Genomic DNA, 20,996 nt, shown 5'->3' with positions numbered 1-20,996 from the left:
TCATTCAATAGAGGTAAAAAGCTACAAGGGTGACAACATCTATTTTAAAGCTGCTTATCATAGTAAAGTTTGGAAATAATGTTGTATATCGAAGAGCCCCAATGTCTCAAAGGAGTCTGGTGGACTGATGGAGTAGGCAGTTTTACAGTGTGGCCTAGGATATTTTTTATTACAAAATATCATACATACAAATGAAATCTATGTGTGTGTATACATATTTTTTATTTCTTTCTTTCAGTGAACAATAACAAAGTGAGTGGCATGTATGTATGACCCACCTAAAGAAAAAGAACACTACCAGAATATTACCAGTACCTTAGGAGCTCCCTGGGTGCACCACCATCCATCTCCCCTTCCTTTCCCACAGCTGTAACCATTATGGTAAACTGCTTTAATTGTCCTCTTGTTTTTTTAAAGTGTTTTTTATCACGTGTATATCACCAAACCGTATGTTGTTAGTTTTTCCTGTTTTTGACCCTTGTCTGACTTTCGGAATTCTACTCTATGTATTCTTTCTGTGACTTGCTTTCCTTGGTCAGTGGTATGCTTGTGAGATTCATCAGTACAGATACATATAGCTGTATTTCCCCTGCATACTCCCACATACACACACACACTCACACTCACACACTGCTATTATATAGTATTCTAGGCTTGCAAATCTTCAACTTCAGTAGGTTATGCATATTCACCAAAATAATTGTATTTATTTCCCCTTTGGTTTTCAGCTTTTCAAGGCCCCTGCCTCCCTCAGGAAATGTATAATGTCATAAACACACATTCACGACAAAATAAGATCGTTAGGTACACATCGTTCTGCAACTTTTTCAGTCAATCATTCTCACCTTTCTTTCCATTCCAGTAGTTTTATCCCATGTAGCACACAGACCATGTTTAACTTTCTACATTCTCCCACCCCAAAATACCCTTTACACCTGATATGTACAAACTTGTGTCCAGTTCATGCATTGCTTCTGGTTGTTATATCCTGTAAGTCTGTTTTATTCTAGCTTGGTTTTTTTGTTTGTTTTTTTAAGTGACGACTGAGATGTCACAGAGAGACTAGGCCAGTGATCCTTACCTTTTAGATTTGGCTGCTTTCTTCCTTGTCGTATCATTTACCTTGTTCCTCTAAACTGTCTTTTTCCTGTAAACTGAAAGTTATATGTAAAGGCTTGGTGGATTCAAGGTTAATGTTTTTGGCTAGAACATTTTTGGTGATATGGATGTCATGTTGGATCATACCAGAAGACAAAATATCTGGCTGATCCACTATGAGTGTTGCTAAGATTGACCCAGGATTAGGATGATGACAATATGATGCCTCCATTGTATGGATGTATTATTCCCGTGTATTGAAAATAATCTGTATATTGCTTTTGGCACTATGCAAACATTCAATTTGATACCAACTATTCACAGCATTGTTTTAACATCAATAGGTAGTCTTTATATGAATAAGCATTTTCATTAGGACTTGCAAAATGATGTTTTCTTCTAGGTCTTTGATTCCTTCTACATTTAATAGCTGCCACTGAATGCCAATTTCTTAATTTACAAAAGGGAACATACCTTTCTAGTATTACTGTTATCTACCAATTAGAGTACCCATTTCCAAGACTGAAGTCGTTTGGGAAACTGAATTAATTCTAAGGTTGCTTGATGGGGATGGACAAAGAGATTTAGATGTCCTGAAGCCAGACTAGATAGATTCCAGTATTAACTTTGCCATTTACTGGGTATATGACTTTGGGTAAAGTACTTAACCCCTGTTTTCAGTTTCCCCATCTTCTACTGCCTGATGTGTACCTGTGGACAAAGAATAGAAAGTAAAGGAAAAACGAAAAAAAAATTTGTTAGGGGTTGGTTTATGGGTGATTAAAATATTTTCTTTAGCATTGTATCATATTTACAGTGTAAGAGAGGAAATGAAAAAGAAAAGTAACTGTCCTGCCGCTTTTTAAGTATTTTTAATATGCATTTTTAAGTGTAAAATCACTGACAAGTGATTCATAAACCTTTTACATTGATTTTGGTTTATCCCTCTTGTTACGGCATTTAAGAAATTCTTAATGCAATAAAATTGTAATAAAATTGTAATTGTCATTAGATAAAATTTTATCCTTTGTTTTATTTTAATAAACTCAGTGTAATCACTGTTCAGCTTTTTAATAAGCAGGATAAAATAATTATCCTCAATGTTTTCTCAATGATACTGTAGCCAGTTTTCTCTTAGATACATAATGAGACTACATTTAAAACTTAATATGAAGTGTTTTACCTTAAGGAATGTTATATAGTAATAAATTCATAGGCCCTTTCAAATTTAGTTTATAAGGCTCATAAGGGTTTTTTTCTCTACTTTTTAAAAAATGGATTTCATCATAGGATTTCATACAAGGAAGGAAGGTTATTTGTTGTGTGATTTTGTAACATTCTTGGAATGAGCACAGTCTCTCTCATCATCTATTTTAGTCTCATAGCTTTATAAATAATACAGTAAAGGTCATTTTTCTTCTGTGGCACGTAAGTAAAATATGTTCTGAACAAAGAAACTTTATTTTCCTCATTACACTTTAAATATTGTTAAATAAACCTTATTTTCCTCATCACAAGTTAAATGTTATTTGTTATTAAGTTTGAAGAGAGCGCAACTGGGATATCCTTTGCTGTGAAAAGATCATTTTGGTCACTTAAATTGATACAACAGAAATATTAGTATTAAGAAAATTAAGTAAAAATTAATTGTAGTGGAATCTGCTTATTTTATTTCCTGGCATGGAATAGGTCTTTGGCAAATATTTACATTACTTAGTAAAACTTTCATTAAGAGATTTGAGTTGATACAGTTTTCTCGGTTTAGATAAAAAGCAAAATACTAAATATCTGCTTTCCAAGGGATTATTTTATTTGGTAGACCCAGCCTTTCATTAGCTCTGTAAATTTTATTTTTTAAACTTTTTATTATGGCCAGTTTCAAACATAAAAAAATAGAATAAAATAACTCCCCATGTACCAATCTCCCAGTTTCAACAGTTATCAATTTATGGCCTCTTTTCTTCTGTACCCTCCACCTTCTCATTTCACGATCCAATCCTGGATTATTTTAATGCAGATCCCATATATTATATCATTCCGTCTGTAAAGATTTCAATATATATGTAAAGGACAAGGGCTCTCCTTTTTAAACATAACTACAGTAGCTTTATGCCCTTGTTTGCATTTTCAGTTCTTCCTAAGGCATTTATCCATTGTATTTCTTTGCTCTAGTACTCCTTTTAGCTTAGTTTTTATTTCTGAAATGATTTTTCTTTCATTTCTTCTTGAGTCATTTCATTATTTTTTCAAATATTCCTATTATCTAATCACCACACTTTTTAAGTTTTTCTAATTCTGATTTATGTTGTTCTTTCAGAGTGTCTATTATTTTCTTAATTTCTTTTAGCTTATAGTACCATAGTTAGGTTATAGTTTTCATCTAATTTGCAAGCATGTCTTTCTGGGATGCTTTCATTGTCTGTTAGGCTGTTATTTCACTTCTATTCTCTCTCGCTATGTATATATATATATTTTTTACTGTACATTGAATGGGATTCAACAGAGATCCTTTTGTTTTGCTCATTTTTAAGTGAAAAAAGTTTTCCTTGTGTTTTTAGTAGGGAGTGTGGATCAGGATAGCTTTTCTAACTTAACTGCTCTAGAGCTCTCCTGTATTTTCACTAAGTAGTCCAAAAAATAGCCTGAGATGTGATAGCTGTGTCACCCTCCCCCAGTTTTGTATGGACCTTCTCTACCCTTTGCACCTATTTTCCCTGTTCTGCTGAATTTGGATTATATTCCCAAGAGTTACTCCTCTGTGCAGGGATTTATCTAGAAGGACAGTTTTTCATTTTCCTAAGTTCATAGGGCCCAACTCCATTCCCACTCCCTCACCACTCTAGCACTCCCAGGGGTTCCTTTGCACTCATCCACAGGTTGGAGCCTGTGAAGTCCCCTCCCACTTTCTGCTGCTATTTTCACAATGACCTTGCAAGCTTCCAGTGAGTGCCTGATAGCAATTTTGGGGTTCTCTGGCTCTCAGCGCTGTCACAAATTTCTTTGTCTTCCCTTCATTTCCTCTTGCACAGTCTCTGATATCACGTTGGTCTTATAGCTGTTGAAGGTTTGTAATGACCCACTTGTATTTTGGAGTTCATCACGATATTTTGTGATCTAGCTTTGTTGTAGATGTTGTCCCTGGGAGTATGATTTCGGTATCCTGGTTGCACTGTCTGTTTTTATGGGGGTCTCAGGGAGAGATTCAGCAACTTTGCTGCTAATGCCATCTTATCCTGTTTTTATTTTTAAGTTCAAGTCATTTGCACAAGAACAGAGTCCAAGTTGTTGATCTGTCACTAACATTTACCTTTGAGAACTTGCAGTAAACCTTATGGGTCACTTATTTCAAGCTCTTCATTTTATCTATAAGGATATTTATAAGGAAGCTGAATTCCAGAGAGGTTAAGTGACTTTTCAGCTATTTAGTATAAACCTGAAAACAAGAATCCAATTTTCCTAGTATTGAAACAGTGTTCTTATTAGACATTCCTAAAAGTTCACACTATATTGAATTTTTAAAAATTAACATAAATTTTGTGAGTTAATATTTTAATGGATAGTATATTTATCCAAAGTTCTAAAAATTACATAGATATTAATAACAGTATTTTCTCCCATGAGGAAGAAGTCCATAGATATTAAATTACTACATTTATTAGTATGTTTGATATTTCGTGTGGGTCAAAGTGAATTACAATAATTGTCAATTTAAAAACAGTATTTTTATCTATACTTCTTGGAATTTCCCTAAGCTACTTAACTGTTTTTTTCTTTTTAAGGTAACCACTCAAAAGTAAATATAAGATATAAACCTTTTAACTTATAATTTAATAGGAATGAACAAAACTACTTAAACCTGGATTGAAATTTAATTTCTGTCTAATTTTGTGATGTCACTTTTTTTGAGCAGCTGTGACATGAGTTAAGTGGGTCGTTTTACCTTTGCATTGCTCAATCTAGTCAGTTCTGTACTTAATGTTGTTTATGCTTTGTTTACGATGGTACAGAAAGTCTGTACATAGGGTTGTTTAAGTAGTAAAGGATGTGGCTCTCTAAAAGCTTCTTATACTCACAAGTTTTTCCTTGCCAGTAATTCTACTTTATTCCTAAAAAAAGGAAGTTATTCTTTATAAAAAGTCGCAGTAAATTTTCTAGTTCTATGTAATTTTCTTTCCATTCTGGTCTTCACTAGTTATATATAATACATGAAATGACTTTCAAGGTAGACAGCAGGAATCCATTTTGAAATGTTCTATAAAATAAAGAGTGATTTATGGTTTCATATGATTTGGACTGAAAGCACTCAGGCTTTGCCAGGTCATCAAAGTCCTGTCAGGGGAATCTATTATTTATTGTTTGATATGCTGGGAGTGGTGTAAGTACTTTATTTAATGTTTATCTTATGTAAGTATAGTGTTAGGAAAAATCAATTCCAGATACTAATACAATTTTAAGATATATATATATATCATAGAGTGCTAACCTAAATATTGTAGTTGTAAGTGATGAGGTGCAACATTAGGATTTGGATTAAAAGGGGATTTTGAAAAATGAATAAATAATGGTTTTGTTCCTATAAAATATTTTAGATAAGATTCTTGAAAACGCTAATTTCATACCTTTTTGGGCTTGACTTTAACTTAGCTTCGTTTGATAGTGAAACATCTTTATTTTATCTAGACAAGTTTTGGAAAATCATAGAGCTGGGATTATGTGTTTGTTATATGATCATATAACAAACATTCTATAAGCTTCTAATATATTTTTTCTAGTTGCCAACTTTATAACAGAACCTCAACTGAGAAGGACGTAATGTAACAAACCTCAGTTTCCCCTGTTACAAGCTGCTATGAAATGCTAATGTAATATCTAGTATTTATCTGTGTTTGACAAAAATGACTTGCCAGTAAAAGTTGATGATCTTGCATCAGATTTATGCATTTTTCCTACAATCCTTTGGCAGAGTTCTTTGAAACAGCCTCACTAATGAATTTAATGATCATATTTAATGATGTGAAATGTTTAAATGATATTAAGTATTTGATGAACTTCTATAGCATACATCTGGAAAAGCCCTATAGTGTGCGTGTAGCAAAGGCTATTGGACTTCTTTTCAAAAAACGATTTTAAGTTGTTAGATCTTTGAGGATAACTTAAGTCAATAGTAAACAAATGGTAGTTTTTTTCCCTTCAAATAACTTAAGTATAACTTCAGGTAACTTCAGATTTGTTATTGAAGGGGTAGGAAGAGAAGGGAAGAGAACCAATATTTATTGAATGTCAGCGACATGCTAGGAGACACTGTGTAAGGTGTTTTATATCATTTTTTAACCTATTCCTCCCTATATCCCTATGAGATATATTATTAGCCCTATATTACAGTTGAAAACATTGTACTTGTATATTTGTACTCAAATTTTTTACAGTGTGTTTCCAGTGTAATGCTGTGTGACTTAATCCTGATTATTTGTTTCTAACTCATGTCTGGCTTTTTCTTGTGGGAGAGACTGTATAATTCATTGTAATATGCCTATATATGTTCCATATAAATGCCTCACAAGGATGTTGTGTGAATTTGAGTAATGATTCAGAAGCTAAGTAGTTCACTTTTTATGGTGCCAAGTGTTTAAAAAAAGGCTTTATTTTGAAATTATTCAAGGGTTTAAAAGCTATTAAAATTGAGCTTATAAATATTAATTTAAAAAAAACAAGCAGTTAGTTGTTTTACTTATTTTGCTAAATTATAAGTAAGACCAAAAAGTTTAATTATGTTAACTTTTCCTAAATAAGAATTAAAAAAAAAGTGAAACCTAAAGCTCCGTGCTGTGCCTAGAGTTATTTTTCTGAAACACTGATTAGATCTTGTTCTTATGGCTAAAATCTTAGACTCCCTGTTGCTTACAGGTTCAAATTCAGACTCCACAGTTTGGCTCCAACCACTCTTTTGGGCATCACTTTTTGGTACTCTCTTCCTTCACCTTTTGCCAAGAATATTCCCTTCCACTTTCCTTTTGCCTTCAGCTTTTTCCTTCTACACTTTTCAGTTGTGTTATTACAGATCTGAAAGACCCAGCTGGTTAGTGTCGCCTGCTCCTTGGAGCTTTCCATGACTCCCCTCTACAGAGGGAATGTTTCTTTCCTTTGTGTTCCTCTAACAGTTTTAATTACCTTTATTATTTCAGTCCCTTTAAATTCTTATTCTTTAGACTCTGAGCTCTTAGGCTAGGCATTGCCTTTATCTTTTTTTTTCCCTCACTACCTATCACAGTGTGTTCTATCCCTCTCTCTCTCTTCCCTTTCCCCATTATTGTATGTCTTTCTTCTTTTCTTTCCTTAAACAGGTATTTATAGAGAGTCTACTATGTGCCTCCTCTGTTCAGGGAACTCGGTGTTTATTGAATGGGTGGGAAGAAATATGAAATCCTGGCCAGGAAGACATTATTAACTGTATTATTAGTCTATCGTTCTAATCATTCTAAGCATGAAGATATCTTCTGTTCAACACATATTTGTTGAAAACCTACCACAAGCGCTGCTTTACTGGGGATTCAGTGGTGAATAAAATATACACAGTCCCTGCTCTCGTGAAGCTGACATTCCAGTAGGAAAGTGAGTTGTGGCCACAAAGAGACAGGAAACCCAACCTTGTAAAGTCAGACAAATTGTCCAGACCTCTATGTGTCTGTGGCTTCTTTGTCTATAAAACTGTGTAGCATTATATAACATTAAAGCATATTGAAAATGCAGCACTTCAAAGGATCTAGAATGGCCAAGACAATATTTAAAAAGAATGAAGTTGGAGGACTTATTCTACCTGATTTTAGGACTTAACCATAAAATGTACAATAATCAAGACAGTGTGGTAGTGGCATAAGGATAGACACATGGATTAATGCAACAGAGAGTCCAGAAACAGACCCATACTGACATGGTCAATTGAGTTTTGATAAAGTTACCAAGGTAGGACATAGTCTTCAATAAATCATGCTGGAATAATTGGATATTGACATTAAGAGAGGTACATAAACCTTTTCCTCATAACATACACAAAATTTAAGTCAAAACAGATCATTGGCATATGGACACCAAAGGGGGAAAGGGTGGGGGTGGGATGAAGTGGGAGATTGGGATTGACCTATATACACTAATATGTATAAAATAGATAACTAATGAGAACCTGCTGTATAGCACAGGGAACTCCACTTCGCTGTACAGTAGAAACTAACACAACATTGTAAAACAACTGTACCCCAATAAAAAAACATAAAACAAACAAACAAAAAAAACCCTAGATCATTGGCCTAAATCTAAGAGCTAGCACCATAAATCTTCTAGAAGAATTTAGGAGAAAATCTTTGTGACTTTGAATAAAGTAAAAGTTTCTTACATAGAATACAAAAAGCATGAATCATAAAATAAAAATTAGTAAGTTGGACTTCATAAAGATTAAAACATTAGCTTATCAAAAACACAAGAAATGAAAAGGTAAGCCATTGATAAAGAGAAAATACCTATAAGGCATATATTTGAAAAAGGACTTGTATCCAGACAATATAAAATTCTCTTACAACTCAATTATAAGAAAGCAATCCAATAATAAAATGAGAAAAATACTTGAATAGATACCGCACAAAGGAAACTATATGGATGGTCAAAAAGCACATGAAAAGAGTCTCAACGAAATGCAACTTAAAACCACAATGAGATGTCACTGTACCCACACTAGAGTTGGTAAGATTTAAAAGACTAAAAATAAGAATCGGTGACAGTGTGGAGCAACTGGAAATCTCATACAGTGCTGGTGGGAATGCAAAACTATATAGCCATTTCAATAAATGAAGTTTCTTAAAATGTTAAAATACACTTACCATATGACCTAGCAATTCCACTCTTAGGTATTTATCTGAGAGAAATGAAAACATATGTCCACTGGAAGACTTATACATGAATGTACATAGTATTATTTCATCATAGTCCCAAACTGGAAACAATCCAAATGCCCATCAACTGATGTACAGATAAAAAAAGAAAATGATGATATACAATGGATTAGTAACAGCTAGAAAGAATGGAGTGCTGATACAACAACATGGATGAATCTCAAAAGTATCATATTAAGTAAAAAAAATCCAGAAAAAAAATTATATATACTGTTCTGTATGATTCCATTTACATGAAATTCTAGAAAAGGCAAAACTGGTTTCCTGGGGCATGAGGTAGGGATGAGGATTAATCACAAAGGGGCTTGAGGAAAATTTGGTGGTGATGGAAGTGTTCTAAAACGTGATTGTGGTGGTAGTTGCATGACTGTACATTTACTAAAATTTATTCAATTAAAAAAAAAAGCATGAAGATAATAGGCCCTTACCATTTAACACAAATAGCCTATCAGTTTCACGAACTTGAGGGGATATCTGGATGGAAATATTAAGGGAAAACACAAATGATAATCATTTTGGTTTTATGTAATTTGAACTTAAATCACGTTCAGTATTGAAATCTGTCCTTGGCTTTGCTTTGTCAGCAGAGACATGACGCCTGACAGTGTTGATCGCAACCGTGGGAATAACCACGTGCCTATTTGCCTATCCAAAGTAACAGCTAATTTGATCAAAATAGAGGAGGGTAATTTTATTATTGTTTGCCATTGGAGTTGGCATCTGGTAAAAATGGGTGTATGTTTGGAGTAGTGTTTAGGTGAAAATGTGCTTCTAAAATATCTTTCTGAAGAAAATAAAAGTAGGTATTCTTTATAGAGCAAGTACCCTCTGCTAACAACTGAACAACTCTACGAGGTAGATGGTGGTATTCCCATTGATGGATGAAGAAACAAAAGCTAAGAGAAGTCAAGTGACTTGCCTGAGGTCTCATAGCTAGTTAAGCAGCAAAACTAAGATTCAAACTTAGCTCTGTCTGACTGGGACCGTGCCCATTTCATTACGTTGCTATCCTGCCCTTACATCCTCATTCTCAGACTCTTGTCCAAGTTGGAAGAGAGTGAATTTACCATGGTAATTTGAATTTGTGATGCCGAATTACTGAATTACTTGATCTTTGGCAAGTTATTTAACATTTCTCATCCCATTTTTTTTCACATGGATAATACTGACTGCTTCTCAGGGTTATAATGAGGAATAAATGAGATGATGTATATGAAAATGCATTGTGAATCATAAAGCCCTGTGCTGATGTTTGGTGGTGTATTATTAATGCTGTCATTATTACACACGTAAGCATACTACTAATTCGGCTTCCTGAATATTTCTTTGCTATTGTCCTTTTTAAGCCACTTAGCAGCTTTTACCATAGTGACTGCATTTCATTAATAAGGAAAGTTATTTTTTAGATATAAAAAGTTCAGATAGTCTTAAGATAAAAGACATTAGAACAATACAGTTTTAACCGTTTGAAGAACTAAGTATGCTTAACTATTTAGAATTTTCCTTTCTTCCTTCTATTTCCTCCTACACCACAAACTCACTTCTTTCCTGTGTATTATATCCAAAGTTAAGGTTGCAACTTTATGATGGCTTATTTCCAGTAATTGATATTTAATGGCTATATTCAGTACATTTGGTCAGAACTTCTTTTTTGAACCAAACATTTTATACCCACAAAGTGTTCACCACTGGAAAACTCTAGTTCTTCCATGAATGCAGCTGGATCTTTTGTTTAATGTGGTTTTAACTAGAGATTGACTACATCAGTTGCTTCCATATGCATATTGCTTTTTACATAAAGGAGATAATCATTCTCTTTTCTTGAAATCCTTGATGCTTAGTGTGTAGATTAAACCCTTGCCAAAAGAATGCTATTTCTTTGCTACTAGGTAAAAATCCAAGAGGACCGGGATATCTCATTGTAGTGAAACAGTAGCAGCACTAAACTTTCAAAACATGCTTTGTTCATCGGACTGATATAAAAGATTTAATAGCCTCTGTTGAAATGGTAGCTCTTATGATAAAAAGTTATGGAACAGTCTTGAATTTACAACATAGAGTATTAACTAGCTGATGTAGCTGAACATCTGAATTTTTTATTATAAAATTGTTATCTTTGGTAAATTTTTTTGGTACTGGTAGTAGTAATATATACATTTCCTTTTATGATAACAAACTTTATGGTGTCGCTTAATTTAATTCCCAAACAGTAATATTCTTATCAAACTGCTGTATTAACCAGAAGTAAAATAATATATCATGTAAATGGCCTCTTTTTAAATTAGTTTGCCTATTTCTTAAACTGAAAAATGTATGCCATTCCCCCAAAGAGGCACTGTGGCTTGGAGTTAAGATTTGGGTTAAAATTTCAGCTCTAGAACTTTTTTTCTTTTTAAAAGCATTGGGCAGCAAGTTAACCAATTTGCACCCTAGTTTCTTCTTAATCTCTAAAATGTGTATGCAGATCCTTCTCTCTCAGTGCATTTGGGAGAATCAGATGAGCTAGTGTGTGAACATAGTTTCTAAATAACAAAGTGCTATATGAACAATATTTTGACAGTTGCTCATTTATGGTAATTGGCAGATAAAAAGAATTTAAGTACTTGATTTTTAAAAACCTCTCTTCCACATGATAAAATTTTCAGTATTAGTAGTATACGTTTAAGAAACATCATTCAACAGCATAATAATACAAACTATAATTTTGAATACAAGAATGAGCCTCTTTTGTTAAACTCTTCTATACAGTGACGGAATGAACATTTTTTGTGTTTTATATATATATATATATATATATATATATTTCTACATTCTAAATGATATAGGTGTATGTTTTTATAGGTTTGCCTGAATCCATCATTGCGGCTGCATGTTCAAGAAGTGGCCAGAGGGTTCTGCATGTTGATTCGTAAGTTTATCAATGGTAGCATTTGATACTTCCTAAATACCTCTATACAAAATTAAAATTTAAATATACACACGTGTGTGTGTATATATATACGTCCTATATAAACTTTTTAAGTTAGGAAAATTATTGGAATTGTTTAATTTTCACCAAAAACATGTGAAATATATAATGTATGGGTTTTACTATTATACTCTGTGAAATAGTGTTCTCTTTCCTTTGAGGATAAACCAAATGTACCATAATTTTATTTTTCACGAGTTATTTTGTTTTTTTAAATGATAATTCTCCAAGAGGCTTGGAAACCTCACACCTGACCTTTTAATTATATACATGTGTGGGTGTGTAAAACCTGTATATGCTGTTGTATTTTAGGCTTTGCATTTGATGAAAAAATCAGCTGATAAGAATATGTGGTTTTCTTAAAATTCATCAAAATTTAAGCTATTAGAAAAATCTAGAATATCTAGAATTTTGTTTTCCCCCTTTTCCCTTAAATGTGATGATAAAAAGTAAGTTAATGGAAAATTCAAGTTTAAGATAAAGCATAAATCTTTCCCTTCCTGCTTCCTCCTGAAACAAACCCTTAACTTTTTGCCTATCTATTTAGTGCTTTTGACCATTGTATTTTGGCCCTTTAATTGTTCATTAAATAGGAGTAGAAAGGAAACAAGAAATAATGACTTTATATTTTCTGTTTGATAGTAACTGCAAGTTTTTCAGAATGTCAGAATACTAAGAATAACAAGATTTGTTATAGTTCACAGTGCCTTCTCATATATTATCCCATTGTAAATATGTAGGAATCCAAAAGTGGTATTAGTTCATTTACCCTTTCTAAATTTATTTTCAAAGCATATTAACTCCTTAGTTATTGGATGAAATTTCTAAATTAAATTTGTTTCTGTTCTCAAGTCCTGCTCTTGGAATTCTCTTTCACTATCATATGTGTAACTGCTGTGTTAATGTCTTATTTCAGTCTTTTTGACATATGGATTCACATGCTGAAAAATTTGCTGCCTTGAAAGCTGAGGTACTGGGCCAGTGTGCTTTAAAAAGGCTTAATAAGAATGTAAATTCAAATTTATTTCTGATAATGTTAATTAACCTAAAATTGAAAATAAAATCTTAAATTTCCCAAAGTTATTTGTTGTGCTCGCACTGTAAGCTACTTCCCATATCAGTTTCTTTACACATGTTATATAATTTAACTCTCATCACAGCTGAGTGAGGAGGGTGGTGTTATCCCAATTGAGCAAATGGGGGTGGGATGTGAGGCATAGAGAGGTTAAGTAATTTTTCTAACTTTACCCAGCTAGTGCATGTCTAAGTTTAAATGCAAATTTAGTTTGTGTTTTCTTATTCTAAAACCTGAGATCTTCACACAAAGAAGAATATTTTATAAATCACATAGGGTTTACTGATATTACAAAGTAAATTTTGATTAGGAATATAAGAAACGAAGTCTAATTTCAATAAACAATGAATCAATTAGAAAGACTTGATAATGTTAAGAACTTATACCTTAATACATAGTATTTCAAAGTGACAAAACTTTTTTCTTCTATTTTAGAGCCTCAGGCTTGGTAACTTTTGAGAATTTAGATACATCTAGGTATTGATTTATAGAATGTTTTCCTGCTCTGAGCCAGGTTTAAATATGTTCTCATTTTTGTTCATTTTAGCATTTATGGTTCTTCGTAGTTAGATTCAATCTTCCCTAGCCCTTTCATTTCTGCTTTACATCTACAATAGTACCGTATGTCTCTGTTCCACAGACATACCTTACCATGCTTTCTTTTTTTTTTAACATCTTTATTGGAGTATATCTTTTTTTTCTAATAACATTTAAATTGTGGTAAAAAGAACGCATTACATAAAATTTGCCATCTTAACTATTTCTAAGTGTATACAGTTGAGTAGTGTTAAGTATATTCATATTGTTGTGTAGCAGATCTCCAGGACTTTTGATATTACAAACCTGAACTCTATGCCCATTAAACAATAACTCTCCATTCCACTTCCCCCCAGCCCCTGGCAACTACCATTCTACTTTCTGTCTCCATGAATTTTACTTCTCTAGATACCTCATATAATTGGAATCATACGTTATTTGTCTTTTTGTGATTGGCTTATTTCAGTCAGTATAATGTCCTCAAGGCTCATCCATTTTGTATCGTGTCAGAATTTCCTTCCTTTTTAAGGCTGAATAATATTCCATTATATGTATATACTATATTCATCTGTTTATAAACATTTGACTCACTTCCACCTCTTGACTATAGTGAATAATGCTGCTATGAACATGGATGTGCAAATATATCTTCAAGATCCTGCTTTCAATTCTTTTGGATATATACCCAGAATTGATATAGTAATTCTATTTTTAATTTTTTGAGGAACTGCCTTACTACTTTCCATAGCAATGGTACCTTTTACATTTCAACCAACTTCCCAAGCTTTGGCTCCAACTGGGAAGTTTTGTATGGGCTTTTAAGCTAGAATACCTGGGTTTAAGTCCTGGTTTCTTCACTTATTAGGTGTGTAACCTTTGACAAGTTAGTTGATCTTTCTGTAACTCAGTTTCTTTATATAAAGTGCATTATAATAGTAATTTATAAGATTGTTTATTGGATTAAATAAGATAATCAATGTAATGGATTTATAACAGTGCCTGAAACATAGTAAGCCCTTAGTAAATGTTAACTTATATTACTCTAACAATACTGTTGTTTGTTGTTATTGAGAAATGTCGTTCTTTGGTAGGTGAATTCTCTTTTTTATTTTCTGATTGCTTTGATATTCTTCTGTTTGTCTTTATATAGTCTTCTTCTTATCTGTCAAGGTGTGGATTTTATTTCTATTTATACTGTTCAGAAATTGTTTTGTTTCTTGAAATCAGATGATTTATGCCTTTTGTTGGTGGGAAAACCCTCAACTGTTTCTTCAAACATCTCTGTTCTTTCTTTTGGAAATTCTCTTATAAATTGCACCTTTTCATTCTATCCTTTATGCCTTTTAATGTCACCTTCGTATTTTTCATCTTTTTACCTTTTGATACAGCATTCTGAGTAGTTTCCTCAGCTTTATCTTCTTTTTCTGGGGTTAGCAACTATGGCCCACAGGTCAGCCACTTGTTTTTTTTTAAATAAAGTCATATTGTAACACAACCATGCTTATTACATACTTATAGATATACATGTTTACATATTGACTATGGCTGCTTTCACACTACAAAGTCAAAGAGTTAAGTAGCTGCAGCAAAAGCTGTGTGGTCTGCAAAGCCTAAAAATTTACTATCTGGCCCTTTATAGAAAATGTTTGCAGACCTCTAGTTCATTAATTCTGTCTTTAGATGAGTCTAATTTTCTATTTATCTTAGCTATCATTTTCTTCAATGACTTTCATTTCCAGAAGTCCTGTTGGGTTATTTTTTAAAGCCATCGTGTTCTTTCTTTGTGTTTCAATTCATTTTTTAAAAAAACGTGTGAAGTATTTTATGTGAAGTTCTTTGAGGTTTAATACTGCTGTTTGTCATTTTCTCTGCATCTTCAGGGTCAGTACTTTTTCTTATTTCCTTTCCCTAAAATTTCCAGTTTTTCTTTAGTGGGGCTTTATCTGTGGGAAAGCTGTGTGACCTGTTTGAGGGGGTATGTTCGTACTAAGTGGTTTTGCATTTACTTTTGCCTGGTCAGCCAGTGCTATTACTGACCATATTCGTTTCCTATTGCTGCTGTAACAAATTACCACAAATGTAGTAGCTTAACACAACAGAAATTTATTCTTTCACAGTTCTGCAGGTCAGAAGTATGAAATGAATCTTATGGGTCTGAAATCAAGTTGTAGGCAGGCAGTGCTACATTCCTTTTGGAGGATTCAGGAGAGCATCTGTTTCCTTATCTTTTTCAGCTTCTAGAGACCTCCTCATTCCTTGGCTCATGGCCCCTTCTTCCATCTTCAAGAGCCTCACTTCTCCCTCTATCATGCTACCTTGTTTTTCTGCCCTTGACCTTCTTGCCTTCCTCATAAGGAACCTTGTGTTTACATTGGGGCCTACCAGGATACTGTAGGATATTCCTCCCATCTCAGGATACTTTATTTATGCATGTTAGCAAAGTCCGTTTTGCCATATAAGATAACTTATTCACAACTTCTGGGGATTAGGACATCGACAACTTTGGGGAGCCATCATCTACTACACTGGCTCAAAACAATTTGTATGTTAATTTCTAGGCTTGAGGGTTCTTGGTTTACGTGAGTAGTATGTATTAGAACACCATAATCACCTGTGGTTCAAGTTTGCAGTTGTAAATTCTCATAGAAATTTCCCCTTCTGCCTACAGCCTGCTTCAACAGTATCCCATCATGCACTCTCTCTAAGTATACAGTATTCTCTCACATCTTTATGCCTTTTTTTCACGCTGGTCCCTCTTCTATGTGAATAGAGTACTCCTTCTTTAGGACATAGCTAATATACCACTTTCTAGTGATGTCTTCCTTGATAATCCAAGTAGTATTACTTTTTCTATTTGCCTGTACTTTCAAGTATTCTGTACGTTCTTATAATATTTTTCACACAGTATTATTATTGTTTATAGATCTCTTGGCTCTATTAGACTCTTAGAGATTAGGGATCATGTCTTAGTCATCTTTATATCCCCAGTGCCTGAGAGGTCTGGAATACAGCAGTCCCTAAATAAATATTTGATAAATATTATATATGCCAAGCCACTGTTCTAGTGATGGGAATTTAGAATTGCCTCATATATGCTCAGTGCAACATTGGTCCTTGCTCATCTACAGATGGTAGACTCATGGTAGTTTGGAAGGGAGTTATCTGTTGATGAGAAAGTTGAGGTTTGCCCTTAGTCAAACAAGCAGATGACTGAGGAAAAACTCAGATCTTATTCCTATTCCAACATTCTTTGAAATATACCACACTGTCTTTGTTGTTGATGTACCTGTATATATTTATTAAAAACCAATTAGTTGAATTATTCTAACTAATTCTAATTTGTAGACACAGTAGAAAATCATTACCTTGTATTTTTGCTTATTTCTCAATTAAGTTCTACTGTTGAATAGATTAGAATCATGCATCTCAAACTGTAGTGGTGTTTTGGTGCTTGGGGTGGTTGTGGCATATGAAGCCAAAGGATAAACAGTGGAGCATCTGCCTGGTGTGTAAATTTTATAAACATTATAATGTATTAAATGCATTTAAATATTAAGATTTTCTGAACAAATTTTAGATTTGTGGTAAAGTTGAAAAATTAGTACAGAGAAGTTCTGTATATACTTTATTCAGCTTCTCCTAATGCTAACATCTTATGTAGCCGTAGTACCATTATCAAAACTTAGAAATTAATATTAGTGGAATACTAACTACTAAACTGTAGACCTAATTTGAATTTCACTGATTTTTTTCAATAATGTTATATTTCTGTTTCAGGTTCTGGTCCAGGATCCCACTTTGTATTTAGTTGTTAATAGTCTCAAATTATCTCCCCCAAGGTACACTAATGTTTGCCTAATGGTCATTTTCTATTTTCCTCTTCCCATCTTCACTTATTTATTGCAATTCTTCTGTAAATAAGAGCTGTCTCTTCTTCCTCATTTATTTATTTATTAAATTATATGTATCACTGTGGGTTCATAGATATTTATTTTATACTATGGGTTATAATCTCATACTACCATTGTTTATTTTGTTGTTCAAATTGTTCCAGCTTTGGTCATTGTGAGTTCCTTCCAGTTGGTTCCTGTGTCCTTGTGAAATATCCTATCCTTGTTTGAGCACTTCCTTACTTTCTGACACTGCAAGATGCTCCAACCTCATCTTGTGTTTTCCCTGCTCTAGCCCTAAAATCAACCACTTTTCCAAGAGCCCTCTCTCCGTGTATTTGAGAATGGGATTTAGAAACCAAGTTCTGAATACTAGGTATCATTCCTACTGGGCTTCCCTTTTCTCCACATCCTCTCCAACATTTGTTATTTGTGTTCTTTTTGATGATAGTCATACTGACAGGTATGAGGTGATATCTCATTGTGGTTTTGATTTGCATTTCCCTGATGATTATTGATGTTGAGCATCTTTTCATGTGTTAGAGAATGTTCTAATTTCATTCTTTTACATGTAGCTGTCTGGTTTTCCCAGCACCATTTATTGAAGAGACTGTCTTTCCTCCATTGTATATTCTTACTTCCTTTGTTGTAGATTAATTGACTGTAAGTACATGGCTTTATTTCTGGGCTCTCTATTCTGTTCCATTGATCTATGTGTCTGTTTTTGTGCCAGTACCAGACTGTTTTGATTACTATAGCTTTGTATTATAGTCTGAAGTCAGGGGGCATGATTCCTCTAGATCTGTTCTTCTTACTCAAGATTGTTTTGGCTATTCGGGGTCTTTTGTGTTTCCATAAAGTTTTTGAATTATTTGTTCAGGTTCTGTGGAAAATGCCATTGGTATTCTGATACAGATTGCATTGAATCTTTAGATTTCCTTGGGTAGTATGGTCATTTTAACAATTTTAATTCTTCCAATCCAAGAACACAGTATATCTTTCCATCTGTTTGTATCCTCTTCAATTTCTTTCATCAGTATCTTATAGTTTTCTGAGTATGGGTCTTTTACCTCCTTAGGTAAGTTTATTCCTAGGTATTTTATTCTTTTTGATGCAATGGTAAATGGGGTGGTTTTTTTTTACTTTCTCTTTCTGATAGTTCATTGTTAGTGTATAGAAATACAACAGATTTCTGTTCATTAATTTTGTATTCTGCAACTTTACTGAATTCATTGATGAGCTCTAGTAGTTTTCTTGTGGTGTCTTTAGGATTATCTATGTATAGTAAGATGTCATCTGCAAACAGTGACAGTTTTATTTCTTTTCCAATTTGGGCTCCTTTTATTTCTTTTTCTTGTCTGATTACTGTGGCTAGGACTTCCAATACTGTGTTGAATAAGATTGGTGAGAGTAGGCATCCTTGCCTTGTTCCTGATCTTAGAGGAAGTGCTTTCAGCTTTTCACCATTGCGTATGGATTTTAGCTGTGGGTTTGTCATATATAGCCTTTATTTCATGGAGGTATGTTCCTTGTGTGCCAACTTTCTGGAGAGTTTTTATCATACATGGATGTTGAATTTTGTCAGAAGTTTTTTTCTGCAACTATTGAGATGGTCATATGGTTTTTATTCTTCAATTTGTTAATCTGGTGTATCACATTGATTGATTTATAGATATTGAAAAATTCTTGCATTCCTGGGAAGATGTACTTTTTTTTTGTTTTATACTTAAACAACATTTTAACTTGCCAAAAGTGTGATTTTCCAATTAATTGTAGTGAGCTATATATTACTTTATTCATACAAACACACTGCAGTTTATTTAACCAATTCTCTACTGCTGTATTTGAGGCTGTTTCCAGTTTCCATAAGCATAATGTGGACATCCATATACATATGGCTTTTATTTATAAATTTCTAATATTTGGGGAAAAAGGGTATTTTCCCAAATTTTTACCACATTTGTATATTTGTAAAATCACCGTATGATCTTTTTCTTTTTCTCTAATTTAAAAATTCACAAAGTCAGTGACTTTAATGAGATTGTTAACTGCTGTGCCTCAATAAACTTAAGTGTTATGATAAGGAATTAGGTAAAAGTCTCTCTTTTTTTGCAGGAAGATTTATGTAGTTAGCCAGCAGAATAGTGACCTGAACTGATTATTTCATCCTGATGAACTGTTGAGTGGTATTGTTTTTCTAATCTTTGTTAAAGTCTTTCTTGCATTAAAACATTAAATATTAACTGAGACAAAAGCTATAGGAATAACAGCAGGCAAAAATGTACTTTGAGTTTTTTTATGTGGATGGATTACATTCATGATTTTGTGAAGATCAACTTAGTACTTTAACCTCCTGACACTGTTTACATTTGTATACCATTTAAGTGATGATAGTTGATGGTTCTGAAATGACTCAATATAAAACCCTAAGTACAACCTCTGTTGATTTATAAGCACTATCCAAGCATTATCACTATCAACAGCAGCTAATCTCATTTAAAATAGTCATTTCATTGCTGTGTTGTCATAAATTTCACAGGCAGATTTTAAATTAAAGTTAACTTCTGCCAAATTGTAATTGAAGGAGCTCTATTTTTGTGTGCCAGTTATCTGTCTAAATAAATGTAAAATCTGTGGTTCTTTTTAGAGAACTACATTTACAGTAGATATTAATGAGCTGTTGACATGTGAAAGTTCTAGAATAGGTGCTGTGATTTCAAAAAGCAATTAGCAATTCAGAATGTAGAGATCGGCATTTACTTTAATCTTGAAGTTGCTGAAGGGAGGTGCAACAGGACCAAAAGTTTATACTTGAACAGAATCTACTTCTACCAATAATTGTTCATCTGCACATCCTCAATCAGTCTTTTCTTCTAATCATATGTGTCATTGTTTAGTTTTATTTTGTTTCCTATAAGTCTTTACTTTCTACTGTAACTGCTTCAGACAAAGAGAAAATAAACTAAATAAGTTGAAAATGATGATGTTACCTCACTGAATTAATCCAAATTCATGGTTTCTTAGAGTCTTTTTTAAAAACGAGTATTCAGTATTTGAAGTCTTTACATCCGATTCTGTTAAGTATTTAGTGGATTTATGATGTCAACCCAAATGAATGTCACAGATAAAGCTGTTGATGTTTTAGTCTTATGTAATAACCATATTATTATTTCTAAAAGTTGAAAACGTTGTTATACTTTAATAGTTTGACCAAAGAAGGATATTAATCTAAATAGTATTATCTTGTGGGGTTAGGAACTGATGTCACCATTACATATCTATCAGTTTCTGGGCTAGATTTCTCTTTGGTCTGACAAATGAAATTTTTGTTTTCTATTTAGCAACTGTGTCTAGTTAATAATTATTTAGTAATTGTGATAAAGAGAAGTAAACAATTATTTTGTCTCTGGTTTGTTTTCTGGTTTTTTTTTTTTTTTTTTTTTTTTTTTTTTGGGTACGTGGGCCTCTCCACTGTTGTGGCCTCTCCC

At 33.1% G+C, this 20,996-nt stretch overlaps 1 protein-coding gene across 1 annotated transcript in view; it reads left to right on the top strand.

Moving 5' to 3' along the window:
* Nucleotides 1–20,996, top strand: part of CHM (CHM Rab escort protein) — a 189,027-nt gene that overhangs the window by 11,060 nt on the left and 156,971 nt on the right. Inside the window, exon 2 of the mRNA XM_024129495.3 lies at nucleotides 11,880–11,946. Within this exon, the coding sequence (XP_023985263.1) occupies nucleotides 11,880–11,946 (67 nt within the window). The remainder of the gene's footprint in view (nucleotides 1–11,879; nucleotides 11,947–20,996) is intronic.

Source organism: Physeter macrocephalus, chromosome 21 (genome assembly GCF_002837175.3).
Source record: "Physeter macrocephalus isolate SW-GA chromosome 21, ASM283717v5, whole genome shotgun sequence".
In the NCBI taxonomy this organism is placed as follows: domain Eukaryota; kingdom Metazoa; phylum Chordata; class Mammalia; order Artiodactyla; family Physeteridae; genus Physeter; species Physeter macrocephalus.
The sequence above is the reverse complement of the archived record's forward strand: the minus strand, read 5'-3'. Positions and strand labels throughout refer to the sequence as shown.